Raw genomic sequence first — 25683 nt, forward strand, 5'->3', positions numbered from 1 at the left:
AATGAACTTGGCTTCGGTTGTTTATCTTTTGACTTGACCTGAAACAAAACAGTCGCCAGTTCTTGAGGATGATTACGTAATTTGCGCCTCAGTCATCTTCCGATGGAAGCCCATCCATCCACTTGGTGACGGAATGTTTCTGTCTTTTTTTTTCCGAAAGCACAAGGATAAGATGCATGAGTTCAAACAGAAGTATATCTTCGCATGTCCGAGAATAGGCAACATAAACACTATGGATCTGTCATACAATCTGGTAGCTTCAAGTGAGTGGGATGATCTTCTTCACATTGTAGATCGCTGATTGAATGCTCAGAATGCGCCGAACAGATGGCCAAGTATCAAGATGTGAGCTAGGAATCATCCATCTCGGAATCTACATTACATGAAATATGTCGAGGCCCAAGAATCGCTGATGGAGTACTGCGACAGTGTGTTCTGAGGAACCAAGCCGGAGATTGGAACTCAATATGCAGACCTGAAGGGAAGGCTCTAGCTGCATGTGCTGATGCGAGGTAAGTACGAAGTGTTCATGTCTTTTCTGTCAAGACAGCTCGATTTTACCCCGGGAAGTGATCAAGTGATGTCCTCGTCGACAGCGATAAGGATATGATCCAAAGCTGACCTTATTTGCATGTGATTAATGGTAGTGTACCACACCTCGCTGAATTGAAAACTTCATGCTCAGAACAGATATTCAAATACAGGCAATGTTTAGATAAACACGCCTCGCAGCCTGACGAAGTGATAGGTGAGAAATGTGGTGGGCTGATGAAGGATTTATGGGAATGTAGTGAGAGGACTATGAAGAATATAGAAGAGAGGGAGAAGGGAAGTCGTAAGTTGGTGTAGGGGAGCCATATGACTACTTTACAATCCATCTCATACGGCATTACACATCTTCACCAATCGCATGCATCCGATATCATTCATCATCACCCCCTGATGGACGGAGTGTTCAGTTTCAGTCACATCATGCGGTGAAAAACATCTTTCGAAGGTCGATTGCCCTTCGATGACCATCACTGCGATGGACATCTTCATAAGCTCGGCTATTCCTGATGATCATTCCATGGGATATCCGATATCAACGGATCTTGATTGCCGGATCTTAAGGGAGAACAAAGAACAAAGGGTGAAAGGATCCACGTATGATGACAGGTATGAACACACGATGTTTCTGGACCAGACTATCGAGTATATTGATCGCATGACACCAACAGACGGCTGATACTGACAGTACAGAAACAAGTTTCTTTCAATATCCTCCGGATGGGACAAGACTCTTCTTCTTCCCGTGTTACAGTATGATGCGATGTTCCAAATACTCCACTTGATGCTGAAATAATAACCGGACATCCTTGGGGTGATAGTCATCCTTTCATACATTTCTTCTCCATGAAGGCATAAGAAGATGATGATGTGATGGAATCTTAGAATACCATGTCACGTCCACTTATATAACCGGGTGAACCGATACAGTCCATCAATATACTTGATCTCGATTGTTTGCCACCCCGTATCCAATCGTCTTTGCATCATACAGTATCATCACCTTGTGGCCTTATTGATACTTAAGAACGATATGTCATCTCCTACATCAATTATAAGTAGAATCTCTCCTCCACTAATAACTCCTCATGCTTCCCCACCTATACATACCCAAGTACGACGATCTTCCTCCACTTCAACCAGAACCACTACCACTACAGCTAGCAAGAGCGTTACACTAAGTGCTGAAGAGAGATTATCCAAATTACTATCGACGATCTCATCCGTCTTAGTCGCATACTCCAAATCCCTCAACGCTTCTCCTAGGTACACGAACTCTCTGATCGATTTTTACCATAGAGCAGTTTCGCTCTCTCCTAATCCAAAGGCGGTACCTCGGCTACCCACTCCTCTAATTAGTCCTCCATCCTCAGAATCTCATGGCAGTAGAAGTAGACCAAATCCTTCTCTCTCTTCTATCCTTCTCCAATCACATCCTCCCGTCACTCATAAGCATGGACGTTATCATAAATACAACATTAGACGGAAGAGTGATCAAATTAACATGAAAGATATGCATGAGCATACACACAATGAAGCTAATAAGAATCAACACAACCACAGTAGGCAAGTCGACGACAATTCGAGGGACGGATTACAAGGGCTCGAAGACAGAGTCCGCAAATTGGAGAGGGAATGTTGGACAAGTGAAATCGTAGCAGCATGGTATGGTCCGACAGTCAATCCAATTTTATCTAGAAGATTATCTGATTCATCAACCAAACCATCTTGTACGGCATCACCAATGAGCAGAAGACAAAGTCTCACCAATATGACCTTGCCTGGTTCGCCATCTATCGAATCGAAAGAAAAGAACAAGGAGATGGAAAGGAGGACATCGAGCTTCACTCTTTTGAGCGAATATAGGAAGAAGAAACAGAGAGATGAGTGGTTGGAACCTATCTTGAGGAGAGATGCGAGTTATGTAGGGTTACATGACGAGTAAGAACGTTGAGTAACAAGCACTCCGGGAGGATCGGAGGGAGATCTGTGATCAGTCTTGAGATGTTAAAATTTTGGGGAGACAGCTCACCACATTCATTAGTCTTGACCTGTACTGAAGGATGACAATATTGTACCATATCCTACTATCAGCAGTGCAATTAAATTTTGTATCAATACAATCATTCAGTTTCGACTTTCAATTACACTCTGTTTTTCTTGCGTTCTACATGGCCATCGATATGACATGTTCATACAATTTTGACGATGAAGTGAAGAGCTATGTGTATATATGTACTGTACGAATAGTATCAATCCAAATCTTGATGTCAACATATGGTAACTGCCTGCTAAACTCATGGGATTGCTCCTTTTACATCGCAATACCCTTATTCAAAATTGTTTACTGCAGACAACACTTGATCGGATAATAATGCATGACAGTATGATGCTATATATTCAAAAAGATATCCCTAAGGTGCCAATGCTTTTATTCGTGGTTTTTACCCAACCTAGATATTATCCTCATCTGTTTGAGCATCAAACCTGTCAGACTATTGAAGTCACAAGTCTGTGTCAGTATTGTCTTTCAAACTAGTGTCTATGATCTATGAAATCAACCTACCTCGCTTAAATGGTCAGGCCAAACATTAAATAACATCTTTCTTTTTCACTCGCGGCCTCTAGTTCTTCCAATTCGGCCAGTCTTTTCAACATTCGTTTCTCCCTGACTTGCTTCATGATCTCATCAAACACCATTCGACCACAATGGCTTCCAAAAGTGGATGAAGGCTGGTGAGCATTCTGTGTCGGATCGGAGTACAAGGAACATTTGAACTCGTTCATCATTCGTTCGTCTCGTAGAATCGCTGTAAGGTCCTTTGAAGAGAGATTGGCTAGGTATTCTACCACGTCGGGTACCTCTGAGAGCTTGAATAGGGGTCTTTGAGTCTGGATCTCGCTAGTGGTGGTATGTTGTTGAAGACTGGATGACATGATGAATATGCTGTAGTTTTGTTTCGATGAACTTCCGGAGTCAGAATGGGGTATCGCTTTAAAACAAGAAAAGAACAGGATGAGTGGCAAGATCAAATCTCTGTGTCTCTTATACATCACCCATACCAGTTCACTTTCCGATGCCAACAGGGAGTCATACGTCCTCCAGTACAAGGCAGGCCCAAGTCATTTTCGAATAATATAGTTCAAAAAGGATTCGTACGGTGCCACATGTGGAACTGCGGTACGATTATGTAACTTACTATGGCACACCACGCGATCCGATCAGTCAACGCGTGCACAGACAACAAAAGTGTCAACAACATTCATCATCCAGAATCATCCAAAGGAACTGAAATCATTGTCATTCCAAGCATAGGCTTATCGGCACGGTTCTCGAGGCCATTTATAGCGTCTCCACCATGTCTCGACTTCCGACACTATCGACGCCCAGTCGATCATCCACTTCATCACCTGGTGCAGGAATACCGACACCGACCACTAGACGACCACGATCTTCTCTCGGACCAGGTCATATACCGACTCCTTCCACTTCTGACGACGCGATGGACAGGGCATTGCAGGAAGCGTTGAAAGTCAGACCTCCAAGTAGTTTGAGGAAAAAGGTATCCGAGGATCCTTCATCCCCTTCTTTACTTGGTGTATCTTCCTCGGGGCTAGCTGCACCTCGTACACCGGGGGTGAGACCGAAAACACCCTTGGGTTTGGGAATGCCCAATACCCCCTTAGCTTCAAGGAGCGTTTCGAGAACAGGTAGACCATCCTTATCGGCATCTACGACGAATCCATTCACTCCCCGTCGAACATCCATGGCATCTTCAACAACATCCAATACGCCTTTCGCCAGACGACCAGAATCAAGAGCATCAAACGCACATGATACTTCCAAATGGGTTCCGGTGGTGGGCGAGAAAGTCAGGATCAACTCGATGGGGTACGAGGGTATACTCAAATATCTCGGAGCGACACAGTTCAAGGAAGGTGTTTGGGCGGGAGTGGAGTTGGAAGGTGGTTTTGCGGGGAAAGGTAAAAACGATGGAACGGTTGAAGGGTGAGTAAGCTCCCTTGTCTATGTATCTGTCGTCTTGAAATTATTGAATGAACTGATAAGACTAATATGTTCATGTAGCGTCTCATACTTCTCCTGCCCACCACTATGCGGTATCTTCGTCATCGCTACCAAGCTTTCACCACCTACTGCCGGCCCTTCACGCCCTTCCTCCGTAGCTTCCTCCCATCGTTCACTTGCCTCCTCATCCGCATCTTACTCACTCCATGGTCGAGCTACCCCTTCATTCGATCGAACACTGCGTGATTCTACCACTACTACACCCGGAAGGACCACCCGAGCAGTCTCATCCTCAGTACGACGAGCACCAGTCCTATATGACGACGAGCCATTACCGACTAGGACTGCTTTGGGTACCAGTACCAGTGCTAATGCCGGAGTGGAAAGTAAGATCACCGCTGGTTCAAGGGCGAGTCGGTATGTGGGTATGACGGCTAAACAACTTGATTCGGCTCGAGCGGGCACACTTAGCGCTTCTGTCAAGAGCACGACTACACCTAAACCATCCAGGATATCTATGGGAGTAGGAGTGACACCTGCCAGATCGGCTAGACAGAGTATAGGAGGATCTTTAGTTACTCCTCGTCCAGCCCGTGGCCCAAGAGCAAGTAACATCCACGAAATGCCTCCGCCGCCTAGTCCATCCAGTATAAATCGAGTAGTCGTCGCCCGTCAGACCGAAGCGCTAGAAGAGGAGATTAGAGAATTGAAAAGGAGGAATGCAGAGTTGGAAGAAGATCTCAGGAATGTTGCAGAGGCAGCATCGGATTTACCTCAATTGGAAGAATTACAAAATCAAGCTTCTCAGGCTAGAGAAGAAGCTGATTCTCTCAGATCACAATTGGCCGATGCTCAAGACGCAGCCAGATTAGCGGAAGAGTTGCAATTGGCGCATACTGCTTCTCGAGAGGAACTGGCTACGAAAGAGAAAGCTCTGAATGATCTCAAGAAGGAGATGAAGCTAGTCAGTGAGAGGAACGAAGCTGAGTTATCGGCAGGTATGGAAGCTAAGAAAGAGGAGGTGAAAAAGATGACGCAAAGAGCTGAAGCGGCGGAGATGGAGGCGGTGGAGATGAAAGCTCTGGTGGATGAGTTGACAAATGCTGGTCAGGTAGGTGATGTTTCGCTTTTTAACTTCCGCTCCACCTCTTTCTCGAGTCGAAATCTTAATGCGTATCTTGAAACATCAAAGTGAAGGATTATGAAGAGACGAAGCATGAAGCTGACAATGTTTCTCCTAGCAAATGATATCACTCAACGAGACGAAACAATACGAGTTGGAAGAACGTGTCCGGGAATTGGAAGATCGCAATAGAGTGTTAGATGAGAAATTACAGAAGGCCAGAGAAGAACAGGAAAAAGCATTATTACCCCCGTCACCTACCACCCGTCAGCGCGAAGCTGCCACAGCAGCTGAGATCGATAACGAGACTTTGACTGCTCAAGTGAAACATCAACAAAACAAGATATCACTTTTGGAAGAAGAGTTGGATGATCTGAGGAGTCAAGCTGAGAATGAAGCTGAGGCTTGGAGAGGGAAATTGACCAGATCGAAAGATGCTGAGAAAGCTAGTCAAGAGCAGGTACTCGGCTTAAAGGATGATATCAAGAAGTTGAATGAGCAACTGCAAGGTGCTAAAACAAGAGTGAATGAGTTGGAAGGGGCTTTGAAAGAGAATCAAACGGCTTTGGAAGGTGCGAGAGCAGAGATTGAGGGTCTAAGAGGTGAAGCTTCGGTAAGTCATCTTTCAATTCCAGAAAATATCGTGTTTTGCTGATGAGGGATTTGTGCGATATATAGGAAGCGGCATCGATGCGATCTGCCCTTCAAACTGCTACAGCCACTGAGAAAGCCTTATTGGCCGCTCAAGAGGAACTTAAAGATCTTAAAGCGCAACTCAGCACCGCTCGGGAAGCTGAATCTCAGCTTAAAGAGATCCAAGCTGAGCTGTTTGAGAGTGAAACTCGAGCGGAAGGTGCTGAGAAGAGGGTCGTCGAAGTTGTTGAGAGGCTTAATGACGTTGAGGGACTTAAAGGCGATTTGGAAGCTAAGATCAGCAGTTTGGAGAATGAGGTGACCACGGTGAGCTACCCTCATTCCCGATCATAACAGGCGGGGCTTCTTCTTTGGTGGAACATTGTACTGATACGTCAATGCTTAGCTCAAGGCATCCGCTTCTTCATCACTTGAAAGCAACCTTCCTCAAGATCGACGATCACGCTTATCGACCGGATCGACCGAAGATGCCGATAAGAAGATCAGAGGGTTCCAGCATATCATCCAAGAGCTTTCTGCTGAGAACTCCGAACTGAAGGAACAAATGGAAAGCCTCAAGGAAGAGGTGATATTAATGAAAGAGGTGAGTCGACACATTTCATCAGCTGTCTTGGTATGGATTTAGTAATCGTCTTGCTGATGTAATTCTGATGATTTTGATACATAGGAGATCAAATTACTCGAAGAGGCAGCTTCAGACGGTCAAGGTGGCTCTGCTCCTGGTGGTGCTGTCGACCACAAAGAATTGTCAGAAGCCAAAGTAATTATCAAAGAGGTAAGTATCATTCAGTATGCAATGTAATCAAGCTAATTGTGACCATCTGTATACAGCTCAACAGAGAAGTAGCCGAATTGGAATCATTGATAGAAGCCAAAATTTACAGAGAAGACGAATTGGAGAATCGAGCTTCTTCGCTCGAGAGGGAGATCGCAAGATTACGATCGTCTTCGTCTTCGACTGGAGCAGGTAAATTATCTGATGGACCCTCAGAAAGTTTAAGTTCGCATACTAGATCTTCATCTACTGCTACTGCCCATACGGCCGCAGATGATAGATGTGAACTGTGTGAGGGTCCACATGATTTGGATGCTTGTCCGGTATTCGCTGGGAACGTACTGGGCGATGGAGGAGATATCGGGAAGAAGCAAGCTGGAAGTGGGAAATGGTGTGCGGATTGTGAGGTGAGTTAAACCTTCTTTGATATGATGTTTCATCCTGTATATGAATCACCGAGCTGATGTGTGATCTTTTTTGGGGTATGTTTGTAGAGCACTGAACACGATACGGCTGAATGTCCAATGGCGGAAGATGTTTTCTGAATCAATACAGTAGAATGAATGTTTGGGACGATTCCTTACGATTTTGAAGGTCTGAGATTTCACGTAGATCAGTATGATATATCTTTACATGTGTATACGCAACCTCATTTGTCTTTTATACGTTAGATCAAGATTTTTTAATGAGTTTATCAATGCATATAAAGAGATAACGATCTTCATCGCTCCTGTATGGCCATCAGTATACGGTATAGAGTGTATCGTTTATGAGAGCTGAAAGGAATTCATAGATTCGATTCATTATGAAAACATTTTATTTTGTATATCCACAGGATATGTACAGGTTTATCAATCGTAAGATACAATAGTAAAAGATTTAAGATAGGATACAACGAGATTGAAGTAATAATTATAAGATGGACGTAAATGTTACAATCAAATTAAAGTCAGGCCGATCCACAAGTATTTTAGGGAAGAGATGGAAGAAAGAAAAATTCGGAAGAGCCAGGAGACAGGAGCTGATTTTATATGTCTCTTGAATTGAGATTGAGGAGCGAAGAGGATATATGTGGAAGACAAGTTCCTATTAGTGTCATCTTGACGTTCTGTGATTTTCCCTTCCTTATCTTAGTCCTGCGGTACATCTCTCCTCAATCTCTCAAACCTTAAATAGATCCATTTGTCCGATGATCATACGAAGCTTTGGACTCGAGCTGATTCGAGCGGTGGGTACAAGTGAATCGTCGAGGAGTGGCTTAGCCAACCATGGTTCAGGGGACAAAGGACTATAAGCGGATGACGAGGTTCTGACATTGTTTGATTGAGTGTCTCTCCTTTTGGTGATGATACTGAGAGGACGTTTGTTGACTTGATCCTCTCGTCGTTGCTGTTGTCGTTGTTGATATTGATCGAATAGCCAATCTCTCACTTTCCCTTCAGCCTCCGCTTCTTCTCCTCCGTTGTAGAACTTCCTGACCCTTCGTCTTTCCTCCTTCTCCTCTCTAACTCTAGTATCGTACATCCTCCAATACTCGTACATACATATTCGTTCTGCTATTTGATCGGAAGGGATTATCGATGAATATCCACTGGATTCACTTGATGATTCGTCATCGTTCTCCTCTTCCTCGTCAAGCTGATTCGATATGGTTTGTGGAACAAGAAGGGAGAACTTGGGATGGATCATCTCTCCTCTGGCAAAGGCCGTTTGGGGTTGGCTAATCCTTCTGAGATATTCATGTGGGTGATGAGGGGAATGCCGTACTTCCATAAATGCATCGATGGGGATGACATTGTTTGTACTAGACAGACGTCTCGAGGACGAATCCTTCTGTAAAGTATGCCCAGAGACTGAGTGATCTTCATCAGCTTCAGGTGAAGATAATAACAAGTTACGATGCTCGGAATGATCTCGAAGTATGATGTTGTGGATAAGAGGTGATTGAGTTTCAGGAGTGATGAGTATAGCAGATTGGATTGAATCATCCGAACTACTCCTGGCAAGATTCTGTTCATGTTTGTTCTCGTTATCTAACTTGATGTTGAGTCGCTGAGGTGATGGTGATGGTGGTCTAGTGAAAGACGAATGTTCAATGGTTTTCACTCCTTTTGGGCCACTTGGACCGGGAGTCGGTGGTGGAGTAGGTATGGGTGTGGGAGAGATGAAATGCGGGAAAACTTGAGGGAAGGTGAGGGAGGTGGTTGGGTATGATGAAGGAGGGAGGAAGGGTTGGTATATCGAGGTTGTCATCATGGACTTGAGATTGAGGTCTCTAGGCTGTTGCTGAGGGTAGGTATTATGCTGTATATGTGTGCTAAAGGATGTAAGCTGATGAGGAGATAAGGAAGCGGACCGTCAGTAAAAGATCCTTTCCTTCACTTCTCATTCCTCTGACTCACTGAGATGTCGTGTCGGGCTATGGACATGATGTTTCGCTGTATCCTATTTCGTGGTCGGAAGTGAAGTTGCAAAAAGAGTAGTAAGAGTAGTTTCTCGAATCAAAAGATGTACAAAGTACAGATACACAACCTACAGATCATCGAGATGTTTGCTGTTCACTGTTGATAAGGAAAAGGAAGATGAACCAATCAGAGTGAAGCGGCAAGTGAGGGTGAGGGAGGGGAATGATCTTCTTCCTTGTTGTCTGTTGTCGTGTGGTGTATTGTGTTGTAGTGCGTAGTACTATATTGATTGATTGATTGATGACCGAAAGGAGGGGGTCGATGGTACAAGGGTCCTTTCCGCATGTCATAGTGGGTCTGTGCTGAGCCAAATGAAAAGTGCCACTTTCGTTCACTCTCCTTTTCAATGCTGTGTCACAGAGAGAGTATGTATGTCAACATGGAATGCTTTTATGTCACAAAGAATATTAGAAAACAAAGTTCGAGAGCGAGTCGTAATTCTACAAGTCTCTCTATACTGTGTGCTACGAGGCAGCATGCATGCATATATGGTATAACACTAACACTAGAAATTCGAACAATTCGTGTTTGTTCTTTATCTTTTCTTCTTCTCACACAAATATCTTGAACAAATCAAGATAAGCCCACGATACAGTCACTGTTGACACAGAAAACACATCTAACAACGATCCACAATGTCAACCGAAACCAGCACCACGCCCATCACCTCGTCCAACTCCACGAGAACATCCGGTGATACCTCACCTTCATTCACGTCAACCTCGACTCGATCTTCACCATACTCTACCAAGGTATCTTCACCGCTCGCCTTAACAGCTTGCAATCTCAAGCTCACCACACTCGAGGAACCTTCCGAAGGGGATTTGAAACCCTCCAAAAAGTGTACTCCAGAGGTATACACCGACATTCAATCTCAAGAGAGAATATCGAGATCAAACCGATCGATCACCAAGTACAACGAGAACGAGTATATCTGGTTCAAGGGTTGTAAGAGTAGTAGAATTGCGGAGAAGGAGGGTGAATATGTTTGGTTTGATACGAAGAGATGTAAGGGGAGAAAGAAGTATCGAGCTTGAAATATTCATATAGTTCTGGTACACACCATACTATTATATACTCTCTGGATTCAAAAAGGATTTGAATGATGTGGATTTCGAATGACTATGACATGACTCTTGAATGGACTGATGCACGAACAGATATTATAACGTACATAGCACTATCGTACAGTATGTTGAGCAATTTTCAGTAGACTTGTCGCTGTCTTTGCCGGAGCTGAGGTACTTGTGATTGTGGCATTTGCCACTTTTACTCCCACCTGGATTCCATTCTGCTTGTTCCATCCGAGACATTCTTCGGCACACGATCCAACTTTATTTCCAGAAAACAACACCAATCAAATACCTCTACGTACTCTGCATGTGCGTCATGCAACGTTCAACTTTATCATCATAAAATCCAATGCACTGTCATGCTAGTGGCCAAAAATGCATCATAGTAGTCGAGCTTTTCGTGTATAAAAGAAGGGTTCCAACCTGACTTTATCTCTTTTCACTTTCTACTTCTTTCTCATTCCACTCATTCCCAGCGAAGTTGGACACACCCCATACGCAGCAAACCTTTCATACATACTATTACACTCAAACCATACTCGCCACTTCGATACAACTGGTTCAACAAGATGTCATTCCCATATATGTCTTTCCGAACTTTGATCCTCATGTTGGTCATCCCCATCGTTATATCCAAAGATATTCAATGGCGATATCAACAACTCAAATACCATATTAGATATGTCCTCAATTCGATTGTATGCGATTTCATTCCCACAATTGGAGTTTATACCTTGATTGGTTGTTTGGCTGTACCGACTATAATGTTCATGGTATTATTCAAGGTATCATCATCTATCGCACGAATACTTTGTTCGATTTTCCTATTCTTATCGAAATCTTCAAACATCTCCCTGGAAGAGAGAGAAGGAAAAGGACGAGATGAAGAATATGAATTCCAAGAAAAACCAGATCCGCCACTCATCTCAGGATCCGCTTCGTCTTCGACTGGCAGTTCTACATCAACCTCAACTTCTGGTTCTGGTTCAACTATCATTTCGTCCTATGGTCCAGGTACACCCAACACACCTGTCAATACGGTATCTATCGAATCGTGGTCATACGGTGTATATCTCAAACAATATCCTCCACTCACCGTTGATGCCGAATCCGACCATGATTCAGAAAAAGTGGATGACGATGCCCGACTTGAACACGTGAAAGAACCTCAACCTACATTCGAAAGAGGCGGTGATTACCCTTATTTACCTCTTCGATTGAACGAAGATAGGAATATATCCACAACCTCGACCGAGACTGACTCGCACTCGTACTCAGCCAATACCGATACCGATACGACTTACGATGACACCCCGACCACTATCGACTCGGGCGATGCAACCATCGCCATACCCACTAGGGAAGATGAACAGCAAAAGGAAAACGCACGGATCGATAACCTACTTTTACGAGTTAAAAAGATGAACATCAAGCATTCGAAATTCGTCAAAAGGTGCGAGAAAGAAAGCGAAAAGTTCAACGCTAGCTTTCCGGGTGATTTGGATATCGCCAAACTTCGACGAAGTCTCAAGGTCACGCAGAGGGGAAAAAAAGGAAAGAAGAATGAACTGAAGTTGGATTTGGCTGTGATTCACGAATAATATACATAAGTGTATATATATATATATATATACCTACTCTTGACTTATAATTATCGTTTCGATATTGTACAATTCATTGTCTCTTGTTGCTTAATTACTTTTTACTGTTCTTCAAACCGAATCAAACAGAAACAAAAGAAAAAACCAAAAAAAAAACCCCCGTTTGATCGACTCTTATTCTATAATATAACATAGTAATGATATAATTCCAAAAGGTGTACATACAAGAGATGAATACTGCATGTTCAGAACCCCAGATAGTCCAGATTATGATACAGTATACCATTGATGGAATGATGCGAATCAAGTGATGTATATTCCACCACGATGTGCATAATCGTATATACACATTTATGGTACAATCGTAATCAGATAGGTGGTAGTCGACAGCACATATGCTACACCGACATCCACCACAAGAAATAACATCACTGATCCCAACGCAACGACGTAAAAGTACAGAATACAATATGCAATGACATCACCTGCCCAGAACCTGCTGTAAGATCCCTCTAACCCCTTCATCCCTCCATCTCTCTTCTTCTCCATCAACTCTTCTATCTTTATCATCTTCCTTCCATCCCTCTAACCCTTCTTCATCCTCAGGATCTTGTTCATCCTCATTACGTTCCTGTATCACTTCATCCTCTCTTTCTCGTCTTCTGGAAGGTCTGATCAAGTGACTTGACCTATCAAACGCTCTTTCATATTCATTCCTTCTTTCTCTCAATTTCCTCTCATCCATTCCCACTCCTGATATACCCAATCCACGTCCTCCACCCCCTGCATACATTGAGCCTTCTAGTCCCAATCCACGATGAAGGTTGGTCCTAGGCGATCGGGGCGATCTAGGTGATCTGAGTTGTCCAACAAGTCTATCTAAGAACAGAGATGCAGACGGATCGGAAGGTTGCCAATCTGGATGTGTAGCCTTGAAATGAAGTACACTAGATTCCATCTTTTCATTTCCTTTTTCTGCCCATCTTTCTCGATTCGCTTTTCTAGTAGTCTGATGATGATCGCTAGCGGCAGCAGGTGTACCTTGAGTGGTAGTCGTAGACGGTGCAGCCGCAACTTCATCAACTGCGTTGGGATCCGATCCATTCCTTCTGAAATCAAATACCGCAAATGAACAGACGTATCCCACTCCATCTACGTGGACTGTAAATTCCCTGAAGAAGTCGATGATCGCACCTGCGCATGGGGGGAGAGAGAAGAATAGGACAAAGGGAGTGAGAATGACTGAGAGGAGCTCGGTGAAGAAGATGGTTATTTTCAAAGCGAATAGTTGACCGAATGATTGATGAACCTAAAACAGCGATGCCACAGGTCAGCCGACCTAGGCTTGAGATGGAACACTAAATCGAAAGCACACTCACCATTTGACTATGCAGTTTCCCTTTCCACTCGGCTGGCAGATGATGTGTATATCCGACAACCTCCTTCATCCGTTCTTCAGGATCAAACACCATATTCTCCTCCGGTACCATCCCTCTAGCCACTGCTAACACACCTCCAAAGAGACCTAGGTAGAATAAGACCGTACGATGAGGGGTGATCTCGAAATGGAGGAATAGATCTGGGTCGATGACCGAAGCTAGCAATAGAACCGCTGCAAATGATCCCGCTATGAATGCTACGAATCTAAGTAAAATCAGGGGTAAGCTAATCTTAATCACCGGGTATCGAAACGGGCGAGACGATTAGCTTACCGCATGATCAGAGCCGTTCGCTCTTTCGGAAATTGATCGATGTACTCTTTAGCAATGGGATACGATCGATCTAATCTCCGTTCGAACAGATGCGGTAGCTCGTTAAATTCGCGGAACTTCCACTGAGCGTATGGTGTATATTGTCTACCTCCAATCGATGATGGGTTCTTGTGATATTCCTATAATCGCGCATGATCAAGTCAGCTCTCAGACCTTCGAGTAAATTCAGAGCTCACCTCAAAATACCTGAAGAATGAATACACAACCAGATAAACCACTATGAACGGCGCGAAGATCGCATTCAATACACCCATGAAGATGAATCTTCTTTTTAGCCTATTTGAGAACAAAGTGATAAGCTTTCTTTTCAAGCTCCTGTCGATGGGATTGCAGGAAGCTTACCCAATGACCAGATCCTTTCTTCTCCGCTCTCTCACGAATTCCTTTTTGACCTGACCTCTCGTATCGAATAGATATCCCATCAAGCAAAATCTCAAATTCCATTCCAAAGCTTTGGTAAGGGTATTCGCACCAAACGATATGAACTTCCTATCCTGGTGAGTAGTGTGAGAAGGTAGAGAGCCAGTAGTTGGAGCAAGAAGCGAGGGAGGTACGAGATGGTCAAGCGAATGAGGGATTGGTAAGCGGACTCTGAGATCAAGGAGATCCTTGTTGAACAGAGCAATGAGGTAATTTTCTTGACGTAAAATTCGACTAGGAGAGAGACACGTAAGCGATAATGAGTGATACTCTCCATTGAGTAGCTCACTTTGCAACATCGTGAGCATCCAATTTCTTGTACGTAGCTTGATCCGCTTCATCTACCATATCTGCCAAAGCGGTCGCTCCACCGTTGGACAAGGAGGTGACAGGGTTATGATTCCTGATTTCTCCTATAAGTCGAACGATTTCGGGCCAAGGTAGAGTTTGAATGTCAGCCTAGGGACATTAGCACTTTGTAAGCTCGTTTGACCGCGGCAGAGAGGGAAAAATCGAGCTTACATCTGGTATGCATAGTAGGTATGTATAGAAGCGATACATTTCCAGTAGTTTGGGTAGGGAAAGAACGAAAGAGGAAAGCTGGAAGATGAAGAAGGCTGAAATGATGATCATGAATAGCATGTGAGGAAATGAAGCTCTGAGGTACGCCAGAATCAATATCAGCTTCAGAGGTACCCGCTCCGTCAAAAATCAGCTGACCTACCTTATTATGCATTTCTCTATCAATACGTCATCCAGCCTTGCTATTGCATTAGGTCCAGATGCTTCCGACCATAGTTTCTTGTAATCTATACAGGAGGTGAGGAAGGTAGCAAAGGCAATGACGAAGAAAGTGGTTCTGCCATTCATGTTATCCATCAGCTGTTTAGCCATCGAGGAACCGATCAAGAGCAAGCTAAACATACAACAAATTCAATGCTCTGGCAAGTGCTATACACCATATTCCTTTGCCTTTATAGTAATCGTATACCTACCTCATTCATCAGTTGAGATCAATTACACCGAATGAAGTTTCATAGCTGACCTACCTCTTGTAAGAACCCATCCAGATCCTCTACATTTACCCACTTCCACAAAGCTTTCTCATGATCGTTCAACCCTTTCTTTCCTATCTTATCCTTCCTTCCCTGTAGCCCAGTATATCTACCTCTATTTCCTCGCTCTTCTTCGTGTTCATCCTCCTCCTCTTGAGCAGGTAACGCATGATACTTCCTTCCTCCTTTATCCCTAGATTTAGCCTTAGCTTTACCTTTCCCCTTCCTCGAGCTTTCAACTTCACTCGTAAAGGTAGGATCTAGGTATCCTGAGCTACTAGTCTGTCGAGAAGATGTGTTTGGGTCAGGACGAGTTGATGAGCTACTCGGTGGTTCTCGGAAAGTAGGTAATGGTTTGTTAGGTCTAGTTGACTCAGGTGATGTCGATGCGTCTCTGGATATAGATGATTCCCCAAGATTGGTATTGGTACCTTCCAATCCAGATGCATAAACTGATATAGTTGATGGACCAGGTGATGTCGACCGTGATCGTGATCTGGTGGAGGTAGATGATGAAGGGATATTGGGATTGATGAATGGTCCAGGACTACTAGCCCTCGGAATAGGTGTACGATCACTATGTATGAGAGGTCTGGAGGGCGATTTGGGTGTTCGATCACCTGCTGAAGGTTGTTCACCAAATATCAATGATCGAGGAGGAGCTTCATCATCTTCCGAGGAACTTGATGAGGTCGTCAATACGTGTGTACGTGAACGGGAGTCACCGGTGCCTCTGCGACGGATATTGTCAGGTGTGGGTGTAGGTGACATCCTATCGTTCAGATGTTGATCTTCACCTTCATCGTCGTCGTTGACAGTCGAGTCGTCACCACCTTGTAGCTCCCTCAGAAGCATGGTAGAGGGACTATCGGGATCTGGGTAGGTTGAACGAGCGACGGAAGAGTATGGGTTGATGAGGTTGAGAAGAGGGTTGGTACGTTGGGATGGACTTGAGGGCGACATTGTGAAGCATCTCTCGAGTGCTGTATGGTATTACCTTCAAGCTGTCCATGAGAGGTTCATAAACAAGGTTACAGACATGATCATCATGGTCTTTGTTGTTGTTGACGGTCGGTGGGTGGTGGTGGTGATGACGGAAGGTCGGGGAGGGGGGGGGATGGTGGCGATAACCGGTAAATCACCGTGTAGCAACCGTGGGAAAGGTAATTTACCAGCCAGCATTTTCAACGTTTTTGGTTTTGGGAATTCCACTTTGACTCATCTCTCGTTTCGCTCTCTTTCTACCCTACCGACATCTTGTTAGACGTGCATGGTATTGCCTCGTCTACGTCAATTCTTGACTACCTTGCTATCGAAAACTACTTCTTGCTCTACTATCGTAACAAAGATGGAATCTACCGAATCGATCAAGCGAGCTCGATCCCCCTCCCCAAAAGCAGAGTCGAAAGATGGAGTGCTGTCCTCCAAGGTCGAACAAGCTGAGGAAGGTCAACCTCCGGCTAAGAAAGCTCATGTCGATCCTACTGCTTCAGCACCTTCAGATACTCCCATATCAGGCGTGAATGTCAGTGTGGATGTTGATCCTGAAGAGGCGATGTTCAATGCCATGTCTTCGGAGAATGGAGAAGACAAGAAGAAGAAGACGTGGGGCAGAGGACAGGGATATGGTAACGGAGGTAAAGGAAAAGGAAAGGAGAGGGAGAAGAAGGGACCGGATGCGGTGAAATATGATAGGAGACCTAATGATTGGACGCCCAGAGAGAAGAAGGAAGGTGAAGAAACTGAAGCTAGATTACCGAAGAGGAGGTGTGCGTTGTTGGTAGGGTAAGTGTTAGATAACATCGTCAGGTCAATATCATTGATCTCGAAGCTGATCCAATCGGTATGGTACACAGATACTGTGGTACTGGATATCACGGTATGCAAATGTGAGTATATCAGCTCATTTGGTATATGAATCGTTCAAACAATAGCTGACTATCTCATAAAGACAAACGCACGGCTCAGAAACTATCGAGGGAGACGTATTCGCAGCGCTCGTCAAAGCAGGTGCTATTTCAGCGGACAACGCGAATGATCATAGGAAATCAGATGTTCAGAGAGCAGCTAGGACTGATGCAGGTGTTCACGCAGCTGGTAATTGGTCAGTTGCATGATGGAGCTTTTCTGTTCTGAATGCGTCCGACGAGCTGACCATATCACCTTTTTTCGACATAGTATCTCACTGAAAATGATTGTTGAACCTCCTCTTCGGGAAGGATACAATACACTGGCAGAATACGTCAATTCCATCTTACCTGCTCAAATCAGGATGTGGGGATTTGTCAGGACAGTCAAATCCTTTAATGCTAGAACGTGAGTTTGGGTTTTTTTTCATTACGCCTATGAACGTCATCATCCCCCAAGGATTGGAATATGGCTAACTGATCTGTGTAACGTTTATAGAGCCGCCGACTCACGTATCTACGAATACCTCTTACCATCATACTGTCTCTTACCGCCTGGACGAGACGACCCATTGGGTAAAAGGCTGGACAAGTCATCGCCTGGATGGAGAGATCTGCTGGGTAAAGAAGCGGTAGATTTCGTCGATGCTGCACCATCGTTCGAACCTGAGGGCGAAGAAGAAGGGGGAAAGGTAAATCCTAAGAACAGGGGAGAATTCGAAAGGCGAAGGGCATTTAGGGTTGATAGCAAGACTTTGGAGAGGTTTAGAGAGTTGATAGCTCAATATAAAGGTACTCAGTGAGTTGAATCATCCCGAACGAATCGTCCTGAAGAAGTAAGATCAGATGAGATATTGACAAGGTAAAATGGCAATAAATAGTAACTTCCACAACTTCACAGTTGGTAAACCATTCAACGACAGAACTGTTAAGAGATTCATGATCAAATTAGAAGTGAAAGATCCTCAGGTGTATGGTGAGATCGAATGGATTTCTGTCATGATTCACGGTCAAAGTTTCATGTTACATCAAATCGTGAGTCCTATTATCGCTATCTCATTTGTGTCTGCAACTTTAAAAGTACTAATTATTTACTTATTGATGTTATAGCGAAAGATGATATCCATGGCAATGTTAGCTTGTAGAACAGCCTCACCACCATCCTTGATTCCTGAAACGTTTGGTCCTAAACGTATTCATGTACCTAAAGCACCTCCTCTAGGATTGTTACTGGAAGCGCCTCAATTTGGAGTATACAACACTCGAATCACCTCCAAGGCGAATGGCTTACAGGAAGATAGAGATCCTGTAGATTTCGGATTATACGCTGAGCAGATGCGTGATTTCAAGGTGAAATGGATTTATGAGAAATTGAGACAAGAGGAATTGGAAGCTCATGTGTGAGTGCTATCTCTGATTCCGAACATGTTTCAGGATCGCCATGTCTCCAATTAATGATATGTGCTAATTGACCATGTGTGACGTAGCTTCCATAAATGGATGCGTCAAATGGACTGCACCATGTCTAACGGTCTTGCTTTCTTGAAGTGAGTTTTGATTTTTCTTTTCTCATTCTCATTCCTGGCTAAATGCTAAGTATGGACGGAATTGTAGTACCCAAGGAACCATCCCACCAGAAGCAGACTTGTCGAAGGGAGCCAAAGAAGCTCGTCGAGCAGCTGCTGCCGCTCAAGCTAAAGAGGGTGGAGCGGGCGGTGAAGGTGAAGGGGAGGGTGAAAAGGATATAGCAGATGAGGAGATTGAAAGTGAGGATGAGGAGGTTGATATGGAGGAGGTGAAAAGAGGTGAATGGGAAGGATAGATGATAATATCCCTGGCATTTCATAGAGCATACAGAGCATATGCAATTGATCATCACTACAATAACTTACTCGTACAGATAGCACCAGTCTAATTCACCAGCTCGGCTAAATAAAGGGAGTTTAGCCGGACAGACGGGAGACGACAACATGATGACGAAAGAGGAGTTGACGGTCTCTCTGCTTGATAATGGTTGTACTTCTGCTTCATGACTATCATATACTGAAGATTTACAACTCAGGATCACACTGACAAGTCAATCAAGATGTCACCCAGCCCAGTCACAGAAGGTATGAGGTATTTCCTCAAGGCTGAGAAGTTCGCTGTCATAGGTCGGACGATGAACGACAGATCGAGGTGGGATAACAAGGTGAGTGAGTCTATGGGCGATAGTCACGCTTGACTAATTGGGCTAAGGGCATTGCTGATAGAACTATGCTTCACTTCATATAGATACTGAGATGGTCAGTGTCAATGTCTGAATAACAATAGTCAACACACGTTCGTTGATTCTTCATTCCATGAGTGTAGGTATCAACAACGTAATTTCCCTGTCACGGCCGTTCGACCTAATAAACCTTCTGAGGAAGTTGAAGGTCTAAGCTTGTTGACTGAACCAGTAAGTGTGTCGTCCATCTCCATCATTATATCCTGTCCTGTTGTTCTCTATGTCAGTCCGTACTCATCTCACCTATACTATCAGACCCAAATGCGTGATCTCCCTTCTACATCCATCTCAATAATCATCAACCCTCTAGTCGGAATAGGTATTCTCAAATCGCTATATCCTACTCCACCTGATCCAAATAGAGAACCAAGGAGTATATGTTTCCAGCCTGGTGCTGATTCAGAGGAGATATGGGAATATGTCAAACAGCGCGGATTGGAAGATAGGGTGATTGGGAAAGGGGCTTGTGTATATAGGGATGGTGATGGGATTTTGGATCTTATCAAAGATGAAGAGAAAGAGGGGAAAGGTAAATTATAATGACCAGAAAAACAAAGCAGGAAACTCGATCGAGATGTAAAGAAGTAAAAAGATCAGTGAGTTCAGTTGAAAATGGCAATTATATAGTCATGCATTCATCGCTCAATTCTCGACATGTACCAAATCAAAGACACATATCCTTTTCTCCCTTGGAACCAAATGAGATTCGATCAAGAGGTTGTTCTTGTCATATCGTTCAACACGATACTATACGTAGTAGGTCTAAACAGTCGTCTCTTGGTGGTAATCTTGTATTCTAAAATACGGAAAATACGAATCGTGACATAAGCATATTCACCCATCATCAGAAGATCAAATGAGAGTCAAGATGCTGAATGACTTACCATTCATATCATTCAACTCTGAAGGATCATCGACTACTTTTCCAGATCCAAAATTCAAGAAATCCATAATAATGTCGAATAAGTTGGTGATAGAAAATGACAAGGTACGATCCCGATACGACGGTTTACCAAGCCATTCTTCTCCTATTCAAAATCATCTATTCAGCTCTTCGAATAGTACACTATTCTGGTGCAGAACAAACTTACTTTCTCTTCGTGCTCTCTCTACGCCAGATTGGGTATAGGAATCACCAATACATTCCTCCTCTATACCCCACACGCACTGATCATTGATAAGATCTTTGGTGTCACCCGCGGCTCGAGGGTGAGAGGCAGGGGGAGATTGATAAACCTCGAGGATCTTTCTCAGACTACACTCAGATGATGATATGGACCGAGTATCGGATCTGTCTCTGTGTCTGTGTTTGGATCTGGATCTTCTAGGGGGTATAGTGAAATAATCATTCTCCTCTGAGAATCTCACTTTCTTTTCGTTCTCGGATCTTGGTGAGTCGGGAGACTTGAGGATCGACGTAGGCGGGGAGGGAGGTGTGGCGAGAATGGTGAGGCTTGATGTGGATGATGAAGAAGACATCGTCAAATAGTTCACTATTTTCCTAGACTTATTACTCATTCAGTCAGTTGAAGAACTAGATACTGAAAGTATCAAAGATAGATGATTGTGAATGGAAAGAAGGAAGAACGGATCAACATGCTATGACTTATATGGGTGAGGGTGGCAACGATCACCACCTTCAGTTTTAACAATTTACTGCGTTTAAGTTGTGAATACAGTAGCTGCCGGTGAACTTTATCTCCAGAAATCAGTAGGAGTACGTCATTCATCCTTCCTATTTCAAGCTGTGCTGACAATGACTCGAATGGTTGTTGTCGATATGAAACAAGGTTGGTTATGACCTAATGGAACACAGTAGCACTACGCATAGCAAGTGGCAGTTCACCTCTAAAAGACGAGGACCATATGATAACCCTCATATATCACTATGTATGATACCCAGTGGATGAGAGGCAATTACTGTTCAGTAAAACGATAACTATCATCGACGGTGAATAAGATACATCTCTGTACGCAGGATACCTTCCTATATGTATATACGGTCTCATATGAAAAAGGTGACGTCGAATCATGTATGTCCCTTGTTAGACCCTTCATTATTCATCCATACAATCCCATCTTCATCGTCTGAACCTACAAGGGTATTAAGACTTCTGATCAGCAAAAGTTACGACACCTTGATATTTGATGTTCACTTACATTCCGGTGATTCACAGACTACAACATCTTCTCCTTCTCTCGCTAAGCCAATAACTGGAATCTCCTTGGTCGTAGGTGTGAGCAACTTGGAAGAATCCGTTGAGGACGATGAAGTCGAGGATGAAGGTGCAAGTGGCGACTGTGTTTGCGGAATGATCTCATATACTTTCACAGGTGTATACGCATAATCTCGTACTATGATTTTAGGGCTTGGTTTGGCGGTGGCAGTGCTCGTGGTATGCTGGGTAGACGAGGTAGAAACGAGAGTATCGGTAGACATCTTGTTTATCTATACGATTGTAGATTGTAAATGGTCATGGAGAAGATATCCACTTTGTGATGGACTGTAAGCAAAGAACACCTCTTGAGTTATAGTGTAGATCGATGCATATTATCGAACATTTGGGATTGTACCTACGATGCTCGCGAAAATGGGTGAGCAGATCGGTACGTACGACGCTCTGCTGAACTATAATTCCATTAAATGTCAATCAGCAAAGACCGAAAATGATATACGAGCTACTAGGAACGTACTTCATCTCGGTCGGATCATTAGTCAATATGTCTCAGGTGATTCAACTTTATTTCTTGAAATCATGCTGTCTACCCAGTATCTCTATGTAAGAAGAAAGGTATATATACCCACGGGAGATTGATATTCTTCGGTATTTGTTTCATTCATCTTCTTCTTCTCACCCCAATCCCGCCGCCACCCATACGAGATATATACCATCAGACAACGATCAATAAAACCACTCACAATGACCCAATTTACCGCCACCATCAGACCCACCACCACCACCACCACCACCACCGTATACACCAAATCCCCTCAAACGTCCAAACTCGATATGGATATCTACCATTCTCACAACTCCGACACTCAATTTACAGTCTATCGAGATATCCCATCTTTGTTCACCTATCGAAAAGTCATTCAAGAGATCAAACAAGCAAGATCACCTTCTGAGATTATCGAGGGTAAACGAACCAGACGAAAATACAAGTTGGTAATTGCCCAACTCAAGAAGAGAAAGAATCGTATTAGATATCTGATGGATGATGATGGTGTTTTATTTAAGAGATTGACTTTTGTAGAAATCGTCAAACATTTTGTGTTCGGTCGTGATAATGCCCACCTTCCTCCCTATGATAGATATGCAGGACGAAGGAACATGAGACGAGGATTTTCACTCGGAATTGATTTGTATTGAACCTTCATCCGAGAATCGAAAGAAGATTGAGAGATTTCAATGCAGAGAGAATAAAAGATGATTAGAATTGTATAGCAATATGAATGGACATGTTTGATGGTCATAAATCACGTTGCAAAGTCCACAGGCAGCAGATTTTTATGTTGCATACATGATCACTTGACGATAAAAACATCTTATGATCTTACGAGAAATATTGGACTTCCACTCCAACACTTCTAATGGGTCTCTGTCTACTCGCTAAATCAGATACTATACCGACAGAAACTAGGCATTTCCGTATACGTGCTTCATAGAGCAATGCGATTGACTGAATAGGCAATATCGTCTTGTCAGCGAGCTCGACCATAATGCTAAGACCCCTTGACTGTCAAGAAAGAAGAAACCGAACATCTTTCCGGAATAACTTTACTCACCCAATTTCCAGACAATCTAGCTTTCAACACACCATCTCTATCATCTATAGCCTCGACTTCATCTGAATTTGGCACGTCTGTTTGCTCAGTACCGGCCCTTGTCTTGATCTCAGTGACGTTCAAGGGTCCATCTTGTATAGTCTCGACCGTTTGTTCAGCAGGTCTCAACGAAGCTTCACGCCAGCTTTCGAATTGACTGATCCTTTCCTCAGCCGCTTTCGTCGGCACCTCACCATCAAGTTCTCCATCCTGCCCGATAGATTTGGATCTGAAAGGGGAAGAAGCAGAAGACTGCTGCGTGATATCCCTCTTACCCCTTCTTCGGCCAATCCACCATTCGCCACCAATAGCCAAATCACTCTCGTATGAGTAGACATTAACGCCAAACCGTGTCGATAATGCTACAGTAGGAGAGACTTGAGCAGAATATGCGGATGACAAGAAGCCGATGAGCGGGTTGTAGAGGAGTGTCAAGGTTGTTGGGGGTGAGGCGGGTGGACCGTTGGGCGATTGTGGGAGGGTGGTGAATCGCAGTCCACTTGAAACTGTCCAGTGTGTCAGCAAATATCCCAGAAAGACAAGAGGGTCTGATGAAGGCTAGGTCCGTCGACTGATTGATGGGTATAGTACGTAGATGGCATGATAGCAAGTAGCAGATGACCAACTCACTTCCGAAACTCCTCTGTTTAGCTGAAAAGTAAACTTCCCCACCAGCCGAAAACCTCCCTTTAAGACCACCTTCCATCATCTCCTCTTCGTCTATCCTCTTCCCGTCCTGTTCGGTCTCCTTCTTCACTACAGTGATTACCCCTCCAGAGGGGGTGGACTGGTTATATATGAGGTTTCTGATATCCGCTGATTGCCAGCCGAAATTGTACAGACCTCTTATACCGAACATCCCATCTTGGGCCGAATAGGTATATTCACCAGAGTATCGTCCTGTATCATGTTGTAATGATAGAAGTATATTACCTGGAGGAGGTGGTTGAGAAGGTGGAATGGATGGTTCGGAAGGTTGACGGGAGTGTGAGGGAGGGGTGTTGGGTGATGCGGGTCGAGTAGCAGCTGGAGAAGCAGGTTGGGAGAGGAATGCCAAGTGTGCTTGAAGGGTTGGTGTGAGTCTGGTAGTGGCCAGACCGGATAAATGAAGTGATGGGAGATGGAGTCGAGAGTATAATAGGTAATCTATGAATTCATCTCAGGTCAGTAGTGAATCTAGACAGTGAGCATTATGTATATACAAAACTGACCTCTCCCTTCTATCCTCTTACCTGCTAACCATACTTCATCTTTGGCTAATGTTCTTTTAGGCGGCGGGAATACCTGAAACCTTTCTACGACATCCTTGAACCTGATACTACGCGAGGGACCGATCTGCATGGCGGAGCCAATGAGTAAACAATTAAACAGATTGCATACGAAGAATGATGCGTACCTGTTCCAAAGGCTCCGACGTAGTGATATACTGTATACTTCCATTCAGCTGAGGTAACGCATCTAAAGCGTATGAGTTAAAGAAGATTGGTGTAGGGGCGTTGGCAAGTTGGAGAATGAGGGATTGGGGGACTTGGAAGTCGCTGCGAGTATAGGGTCAGATGGTTCCTTCGAAGGCGCATAAGCTAGCGACGTACAGTAGAGCTTGATATCTCTAGCATCAGCTCACGACCGTTCTTGGAGTAGAGAATAGGCCGCACTCACAGCTTGATGACCTGGTTATGGAGCTATATAAATTATCCTCATTCCATCCTATCGCATTATAGTAATTCCGAAGGATCTATGGTATGGATTCTCAACGTAAACAACCCAACCCGACTGCGAGCAACGTTCCTGCCGCAAGGTGACTCACAAAATTGGAGAAGCCTATCATGGCTGTTCATGATATGCTTGTTGGGTCTGTTCCTGCTGGCAGATGTGCTATACAACGTCGTATTGGCAAATCACACGTACAGAGAGGTGTTTGAGGATTGAGAATATGAACATTGGGAAAACCGTAGTCAGGTACTGAAATCGTCAAGTGGAGGTTGACCACTTCTTCATGACTTCCAGTGATGATGATGTACAGAACAGGATGACAGTTCTAAGCACTCTATATGCATATAGGATCGAGCTTATACAGCTCTTTTTGGTTGACATTCGACTAAAGATGTCTAGATTATACAATGATATGGTATGTTGACTATATAGTATGAATATAAATTATGAT

General features: G+C 44.0%; 14 protein-coding genes across 14 annotated transcripts; 8 read left to right on the plus strand and 6 right to left on the minus strand.

Moving 5' to 3' along the window:
* Positions 1 to 232: 232 nt before the first annotated feature.
* On the plus strand, positions 233 to 849 carry I203_101891 (uncharacterized protein; the record flags this gene model as incomplete). Its single annotated transcript, XM_019146399.1, has 4 exons — positions 233 to 263; positions 314 to 345; positions 430 to 512; positions 648 to 849. 4 exons carry the CDS (start codon positions 233 to 235, stop codon positions 847 to 849), a joined length of 348 nt encoding a protein of 115 aa, XP_019003932.1.
* A 733-nt stretch (positions 850 to 1582) lies between these two features.
* On the plus strand, positions 1583 to 2494 carry I203_101892 (uncharacterized protein; the record flags this gene model as incomplete). Its single annotated transcript, XM_019146400.1, has 1 exon — positions 1583 to 2494. One exon carries the CDS (start codon positions 1583 to 1585, stop codon positions 2492 to 2494), a length of 912 nt encoding a protein of 303 aa, XP_019003933.1.
* A 486-nt stretch (positions 2495 to 2980) lies between these two features.
* On the minus strand, positions 2981 to 3486 carry I203_101893 (uncharacterized protein; the record flags this gene model as incomplete). The annotated part of the gene is made up of 2 exons (XM_019146401.1): positions 2981 to 3044; positions 3140 to 3486. 2 exons carry the CDS (start codon positions 3484 to 3486, stop codon positions 2981 to 2983), a joined length of 411 nt encoding a protein of 136 aa, XP_019003934.1.
* Positions 3487 to 3908: 422 nt separating this feature from the next.
* I203_101894 (uncharacterized protein) lies at positions 3909 to 7673 on the plus strand (the record flags this gene model as incomplete). The annotated part of the gene is made up of 9 exons (XM_019146402.1): positions 3909 to 4558; positions 4637 to 5687; positions 5818 to 6312; positions 6378 to 6534; positions 6613 to 6659; positions 6739 to 6936; positions 7021 to 7128; positions 7185 to 7535; positions 7623 to 7673. 9 exons carry the CDS (start codon positions 3909 to 3911, stop codon positions 7671 to 7673), a joined length of 3108 nt encoding a protein of 1035 aa, XP_019003935.1.
* Positions 7674 to 8289: 616 nt separating this feature from the next.
* I203_101895 (uncharacterized protein) lies at positions 8290 to 9557 on the minus strand (the record flags this gene model as incomplete). The annotated part of the gene is made up of 2 exons (XM_019146403.1): positions 8290 to 9432; positions 9531 to 9557. The coding sequence occupies 2 exons, from the start codon at positions 9555 to 9557 to the stop codon at positions 8290 to 8292; spliced, it is 1170 nt and encodes a 389-aa protein (XP_019003936.1).
* A 671-nt stretch (positions 9558 to 10228) lies between these two features.
* Positions 10229 to 10630, plus strand: I203_101896 (uncharacterized protein; the record flags this gene model as incomplete). Its single annotated transcript, XM_019146404.1, has 1 exon — positions 10229 to 10630. One exon carries the CDS (start codon positions 10229 to 10231, stop codon positions 10628 to 10630), a length of 402 nt encoding a protein of 133 aa, XP_019003937.1.
* A 605-nt stretch (positions 10631 to 11235) lies between these two features.
* On the plus strand, positions 11236 to 12267 carry I203_101897 (uncharacterized protein; the record flags this gene model as incomplete). Its single annotated transcript, XM_019146405.1, has 1 exon — positions 11236 to 12267. One exon carries the CDS (start codon positions 11236 to 11238, stop codon positions 12265 to 12267), a length of 1032 nt encoding a protein of 343 aa, XP_019003938.1.
* A 481-nt stretch (positions 12268 to 12748) lies between these two features.
* On the minus strand, positions 12749 to 16477 carry I203_101898 (uncharacterized protein; the record flags this gene model as incomplete). The annotated part of the gene is made up of 10 exons (XM_065516977.1): positions 12749 to 13576; positions 13647 to 13911; positions 13980 to 14158; positions 14216 to 14315; positions 14382 to 14693; positions 14749 to 14918; positions 14982 to 15117; positions 15184 to 15318; positions 15386 to 15450; positions 15509 to 16477. The coding sequence occupies 10 exons, from the start codon at positions 16475 to 16477 to the stop codon at positions 12749 to 12751; spliced, it is 3159 nt and encodes a 1052-aa protein (XP_065373795.1).
* A 385-nt stretch (positions 16478 to 16862) lies between these two features.
* Positions 16863 to 19243, plus strand: I203_101899 (tRNA pseudouridine(38-40) synthase; the record flags this gene model as incomplete). The annotated part of the gene is made up of 9 exons (XM_019146407.1): positions 16863 to 17299; positions 17371 to 17403; positions 17466 to 17618; positions 17693 to 17830; positions 17921 to 18220; positions 18303 to 18456; positions 18532 to 18821; positions 18909 to 18968; positions 19036 to 19243. The coding sequence occupies 9 exons, from the start codon at positions 16863 to 16865 to the stop codon at positions 19241 to 19243; spliced, it is 1773 nt and encodes a 590-aa protein (XP_019003940.1).
* A 264-nt stretch (positions 19244 to 19507) lies between these two features.
* Positions 19508 to 20230, plus strand: I203_101900 (uncharacterized protein; the record flags this gene model as incomplete). The annotated part of the gene is made up of 4 exons (XM_019146408.1): positions 19508 to 19612; positions 19696 to 19706; positions 19774 to 19861; positions 19946 to 20230. 4 exons carry the CDS (start codon positions 19508 to 19510, stop codon positions 20228 to 20230), a joined length of 489 nt encoding a protein of 162 aa, XP_019003941.1.
* A 170-nt stretch (positions 20231 to 20400) lies between these two features.
* Positions 20401 to 21169, minus strand: I203_101901 (uncharacterized protein; the record flags this gene model as incomplete). The annotated part of the gene is made up of 3 exons (XM_019146409.1): positions 20401 to 20486; positions 20575 to 20718; positions 20782 to 21169. 3 exons carry the CDS (start codon positions 21167 to 21169, stop codon positions 20401 to 20403), a joined length of 618 nt encoding a protein of 205 aa, XP_019003942.1.
* A 550-nt stretch (positions 21170 to 21719) lies between these two features.
* I203_101902 (uncharacterized protein) lies at positions 21720 to 22130 on the minus strand (the record flags this gene model as incomplete). The annotated part of the gene is made up of 2 exons (XM_019146410.1): positions 21720 to 21784; positions 21851 to 22130. 2 exons carry the CDS (start codon positions 22128 to 22130, stop codon positions 21720 to 21722), a joined length of 345 nt encoding a protein of 114 aa, XP_019003943.1.
* Positions 22131 to 22611: 481 nt separating this feature from the next.
* I203_101903 (uncharacterized protein) lies at positions 22612 to 23064 on the plus strand (the record flags this gene model as incomplete). Its single annotated transcript, XM_019146411.1, has 1 exon — positions 22612 to 23064. One exon carries the CDS (start codon positions 22612 to 22614, stop codon positions 23062 to 23064), a length of 453 nt encoding a protein of 150 aa, XP_019003944.1.
* Positions 23065 to 23248: 184 nt separating this feature from the next.
* I203_101904 (uncharacterized protein) lies at positions 23249 to 25347 on the minus strand (the record flags this gene model as incomplete). Its single annotated transcript, XM_019146412.1, has 9 exons — positions 23249 to 23374; positions 23481 to 24025; positions 24150 to 24452; positions 24501 to 24665; positions 24731 to 24854; positions 24916 to 25057; positions 25112 to 25118; positions 25179 to 25254; positions 25327 to 25347. 9 exons carry the CDS (start codon positions 25345 to 25347, stop codon positions 23249 to 23251), a joined length of 1509 nt encoding a protein of 502 aa, XP_019003945.1.
* Positions 25348 to 25683: the final 336 nt, after the last annotated feature.

Source organism: Kwoniella mangroviensis (genome assembly GCF_000507465.2).
Source record: "Kwoniella mangroviensis CBS 8507 chromosome 1 map unlocalized Ctg01, whole genome shotgun sequence".
Classification (NCBI taxonomy): domain Eukaryota; kingdom Fungi; phylum Basidiomycota; class Tremellomycetes; order Tremellales; family Cryptococcaceae; genus Kwoniella; species Kwoniella mangrovensis.